Genomic DNA, 5,640 nt, shown 5'->3' with positions numbered 1-5,640 from the left:
TATCCCCTTATCTCCACTATTTTCACCGTTATGGTAGACACAGTCAGTGGAACAATGGAAGAAAAGAGTTAAAAGTCACATGTTTCAGAAAGGCAAAAAAGCAACAGTAATAAATTGCAAATGTGGGGATGGTCTATGGTGAAGAGCCAAGGAATCTGTCCGCATCACCCTGAGCTAGTGACTTCAGCAAAGTAGAGTACAAGATGCTATCAAGAAAGCAAGAATAACACCCGCAAATGTTACGCTGAGGCACATAGGATAGACAGACTGAGCAGATGGCTGAGTCATTCAATAACTTGTTCCTTCTCTTTCTTTTCTGGCCACCCTTCTCCCTCACTGCATTTCCACCCATCGCCAGCGGGGAGCTGAGTCCTCCCGGCCTGGGGGAAGCCCTCTGTACTCTGCCCCTCACCTCTTACTCTGCTCCCTCCTGGGCTCGCTGCCCTGAGGCGCCGCTAATGCTGGAAACCGGGTTGTCTCTGTTTTCCTTACCCCACCGTGGACTCCAGACCCTCTTTCTGCAGCTGAGGCTGGTTACTCCCCAAAGTCTCTCTCTGGTTTCCCCCATGGGAAGTTTACAGTTGGGGCCTCAGGGATCCATGACCGACCACCCCGAGAATCTGAGGCTCTTGGGGCTTAGATGAAACTGCAGAAAGTCATAATCACTTGTGATATTTGAATGAAGAACATTCAAACTTTTTAGAGGAGATAATTAGAAAAAAACGTTTACTGCTATTTCTACAGAGGGCATTTATTTTTCATGAAATATTTTTTTAACCACTACTTTTCTTGTCACAAATCAGGTTGAGCTTCTTTTTATATGTCATAAGACCTGTGATTGTTTAGGTGTAAATAATCCTCTTTGTCAATATAATCAGTAAAGTACAAAGATTTCTGTAAAGTAAATCTAAAGGTAACCTAAATTTAGGGGCATATTGTCTCTAGGGTGACAAATACGGATACTTTTGTATCAATACATTTTATAACATTATATTGATCATTGTTTATATATTGGAAATTTATTCTTATAATCTTACTTCTTTTGTTTAAAAGCTATGCATTTAAAATTGGCTGCTCACAAAGATCACATTTACTCCACTTGCATTCAAAGATCTAAATATTTCAGGTGAAGTAAGAGACACTGAGATTTGTTTGGCTGTAAATCTGGCAAGATTAAGCCTTTAATTTCACTTTTATGAATAGAGAAGGGTTGATTTGTGAATGATTAGTTAGCAACTGAATGAATTTTATGTCCCAAAGGCTAGTGAATTGAAATTCAGTATTCCTTACTGCATGACTAGTTTCCAGGTTAGGATTGTGTTCACTTGCTAGTAGAAGAAAACCCATCTTGGTCTAAAACAAAGAGATTTATTTTTCCTTCAAAACAGTAGCTTGGGAGTCAAGACCAGTGCTTTTGCGATCGGCTCAGTGTATCTCGTTGCTGGTGCCTCATAGTCCCACCCTGTGGACACCATGTGTCCACATTTCTTTCAGAGCAAGGAAAGAAAGGCAAGGAGGGCAGGGAGCAACCACACCTACACCGTTGGCGAGGCAAATAAAAGCTTGCTCAACAGATGTCTGGTATTTAAATATCATTGGCTAGGGCTTCGTAACATGGAGTAGGAGAAATCTGCATGTCTTGCCCCGCGCCCCGATCCCCTTCCTACTGATTTCAGTGGATTTGTGGTAGACAGTTCTGTCTGCCTCACTGGAAGCCTTATCCATGGTATTTCTTTTTCTGCCTTAGGAATATTTCTTAAGCCCTGGAAGACGACTCATCTCTATCAGCAAAAGAGTGTAGGAATGCTGACAGCCTTGGCAAACTTGCAACCCATAGGAGAAGGGAGTGGAGTAAACATCTTAACCTCTGCTCCAGCAGAGGGAAACCCCTATGGACTTTCTGCGTAAGTCATCATAGTATCCTCCGGAGTGGACTTCCAGATGGTCTGAAGGTCAATGTGCCACCTTCCTCCTCAAGTCAGTCGTGGAAATCTTACATCACAAGGTGCTGCTATCAGATGAGGCCATTAAAGGTGAAGCCCTTGGGAGCAGGGTTCGTGCTTTCTGCTTTCTCCATTTGTGGTCTGCTGTGTGAAGATGAAATGAGAAATTCTCAGTCTGCATCCAGCAGCAAACTCTCCCCAGAGCCTGGTGGTGCTGCTACTCTGACCTCAGCCCCTCAGCCCCCAGAACTATGAGAAATGAATTTCTCTTGCTTCACGTCAACCAGTCTATAGTAGTTAGAGCAGCAAAAACTCACTAAGATAGACATTTTTACTGAAAGCAAAGTGCTAATGTTATAAATATTTAAAAATATGAAAGCTTCCATGGACCCATGTAATAGGTAGAGAGGGGGTGGAGGGATCTTGAGGTGCATCTGCAAAAAAAGAAACTACAGTCTTTTAAATAGCCTTTTAAAAGCGACGCATCTAAAGTCAGAGGAAGAAGAGAGAGATACAGAGAAAGTTCCTTATTCTTGGTTATTATTGCAGATACTGTGAACAGAGCATTGATGGAAATACGGGTGGTAAATTGCACCTGGTTTTGGGCTCTTGCCCCAGTGCACCTGGAGGGCACTGTATGGAGCCAAAGGGGCTTGAGCCTGAGCTTCTTATAGATTTCACTTTCTAGGACCCCATCAATGCTTTAGTTCTGTCGCTCCTATTTGGACTGAGGATGTCTGACTCTCACCTATCCTCCACTGTTTGCTGAAAGTACATAACTCGCTTGGTTTCAGAGATGCCAGCTGAGAAGAATTTTACTGAGAATAAACCATAACATGGATCTCATCTGTATCTTGTCTACATGATACTTTGCCAAGACTGGGAACTTTAGACTTCACAGTAGATGGTGGAATAAAGTAAACTTTGGGATTGTTGGAACTAAATGAATGCATTTTTTTTGTGAGGAGAGGTGATACATAGGAGGCTCCAAGGCAGAGTATTGTGGACTTAGTGTTTGTGGTTCCTGTGTTGAAGTCCTGGCATGTTTCTGCTCTCACATTCTAGACAGTTTGAAAATAAAATCAGCCATCTTTGCTCAAATTTTGAGGGAAGGTTGGAGCCTTCATAGTCTAGTTTATAAACAGTAGCCGGAGCCGGGGGTCCTTGCACATGTGTACGGTCAGGAGAGCAGCAGAGCTTGCTCTGCTGGACTGTAGCTACTGTACATTTCCGTTAGTGGCCACATTGGTGTTTTCTGTGTCTACTTTGTTCAACCTCTTATCTCTACAGCGATTCAACTTGGGGGGTATCTATATCTATATCTATATCTGTCTATATGGCAGGATGACTCATATTCTTAGCATGGTGTCAGCTAATAGTTTATTCTGAACAGACATCTGCCATTGTATGGTGCACCATGAAAATGGCCATGAATACTTCCCGTCCATGCCTGGGTGCCATGAGGATGTGAAGCATCTGAGGGACCTTCCCCTCTTTGTGAATCCTCCAGAGCTTCTGTGGTCTAACATTATTTGTCTGAATGTAAGTATTGGTGTGCCTTTTGCAAATGAACATCTATTGACAAGGTTTGAGATCCACCTATTTCTAGATCAGAGACTGGAAAGTTTTTAGTAGTTCCCACCCCTAGGAAAGAAAATGATGACATGGGAATAAAGAGACTAACTGACATCAGAGATATGATTGCACGTGGCACAAATTATTAAACATATGGAAATAATGAGTTAATGAGTGAAGAGGATAGCTTGAGTCATGAGGTGATTTGTAAAGTAATACTTTTATTTAACAATCAGCATTGTGCAAAATTTTGAACTGCGTTTATGAAGGTGTTCACATTAGACAACGAGGGAACTTGTTTACATATTGGGAAATAATGAAGTTCAATTTTTATATCAGTAATATACAAGTACTATTTTGCTACCCATTTAAGGCATACTTCAGAAATATTTGAAGTGATGTTTTGTAAGGATTATATATACACCTTAATATTTAAAATAATCTGCATACAGGCTTCTCTATGAAGAGTATAAGGTATGTTTTCAAATGTTTTTCCAAGGGAAAATGAGTCTCAGGAGAGCTTTTTAAATATCTTCCACACCATGAGAACTTATATTTTGATAGGGGAAATCCTAAACGAAGAGCTGAATGTTTTCTATTTTAGAATTACTAAACTGTGGCAACACAGCTATGAGAGATGGTGTGATATGCTGAATTTTAACAATTTGGATCCAATCGAAAGAACTTTTTGCCTGTAATTTTTATAGCTTCTTTGACCTCCTTGTTTCTCAAGCTGTAGATCAGAGGGTTCAACATGGGAATGATAATGCCATAGAATACAGAGGCCACTTTCATGTTCTCCTGGGAGCTCTCAGAAGGAGGCTGTAAGTACATGTACGAGAGGGTTCCATAGAAAATGGTGACGGCCGTCAGGTGGGAGGCACAGGTGGAGAAGGTCTTCCTCCTGCCCGCAGCAGAAGACATCTTTAAAATGGCAGCCAGGATGAAGATGTAGGAGAAGATCATGACCAGCACAGTGAATGTCAAGTTGAACCCTACGAATACCAAAATTAGCATGAAGTTGATGTCAGTGTTGGAGCACGAAAGGCTAACAACTGGGGGAATATCACAGAAAAAGTGGTTGATGTTGTCGGACTTACAGAAGGACAGGGAAAATGTAAAACCCGTGTGTACGGAGGCGTTTATTGATCCCATGAGGTATGAGCCAGCTACCAACAGGATGCACACTGTCTGGGACATGATGACGGGATAGTGAAGAGGCTTGCAGATGGCTACGTAACGGTCCACGGCCATAGCTGCCAGGAGGTAGCAGTCAGTGGTCGCAAATGTTGCGTACACCAATAATTGCAGTAGGCACCCTCTGTACGATATGGATTTGTTTTCCATTATGAAGTTCTGGAGCATCTTGGGAGTGATAGCAGATGTGTAGCAGATGTCAACGAAAGCCAGATGTTGTAAGAAGAAGTACATGGGTGTTTGCAGTCTGGAGTCTGTGTTGATGAGTAGGATCATCCCAGTATTACCCACCATGGACGCCACATAGATCATAAGAAATACAGCGAAGAGGCCAGCCTGGAACTCTTGCTGCCCATCAAATCCCAGAAGATAGAATTCAGTCACTTCACTCCCATTTCCATATTTCATGGCTACAAAGTCTGGGAGGACCAAGAAAAGAAAGGAAATTTTTCTTTTTGACTTCTTGATGTTAAATCATTCTTACATTTCCTGTCAGTGTTTTGATTTTGATGTTCCTGAGACTCAGAGGTGGGCTTATTGCTTTCCAAATACCTTTCTAATTTTTTTTCAATTCTTTATATATCACACATCTATATTTGCATAAGACAATACTCAGATATGATTTTGTACCTTTTCAGAAATGTACAGTATTTTTATCCATTTACTTTTTCAATCATTTGATCTGGGTTCAAGAAAGGAGTAGAATTAGTTGGAGCCCAAAGAATTTTCTGGGTTATGCTCATGGCCCAAGCAATTGGTGTCTTCCTAGAGTCTTACTAGCAGGTTTTCTTAACTCCTATTGGAGGAGCTCAGCTCACGTATGAGATACTCTTCTTGTTGCATATAAATGTATGAGAAAGAGATTTCCTCGTATTCCCCATGGCCTGGCTCTTTCTTAAATTGTTATATAGCTTAAGGAAAATCA

At 41.5% G+C, this 5,640-nt stretch overlaps 1 protein-coding gene across 1 annotated transcript; it reads right to left on the bottom strand.

Annotated features, from left to right (window-relative positions):
• Nucleotides 1–4,175: 4,175 nt before the first annotated feature.
• LOC101711174 (olfactory receptor 5AK2) lies at nt 4,176–5,123 on the bottom strand. The gene has a single exon (XM_004869870.2). The coding sequence runs from the start codon at nt 5,121–5,123 to the stop codon at nt 4,176–4,178; it is 948 nt and encodes a 315-aa protein (XP_004869927.2).
• Nucleotides 5,124–5,640: the final 517 nt, after the last annotated feature.

Source organism: Heterocephalus glaber, unplaced genomic scaffold (genome assembly GCF_053883595.1).
Source record: "Heterocephalus glaber isolate CG9 unplaced genomic scaffold, H.glaber_assembly_v1.0 deba00001805, whole genome shotgun sequence".
Taxonomy (NCBI): Eukaryota; Metazoa; Chordata; class Mammalia; order Rodentia; family Bathyergidae; genus Heterocephalus; species Heterocephalus glaber.
This window is presented reverse-complemented; position numbering and strand designations above follow the sequence as displayed.

Bases quoted from the DNA above. Each gene is read 5' to 3' on its own strand.
- LOC101711174 (XM_004869870.2), bottom strand. From the start codon at position 5,123: ATGAAATATGGAAATGGGAGTGAAGTGACTGAATTCTATCTTCTGGGA.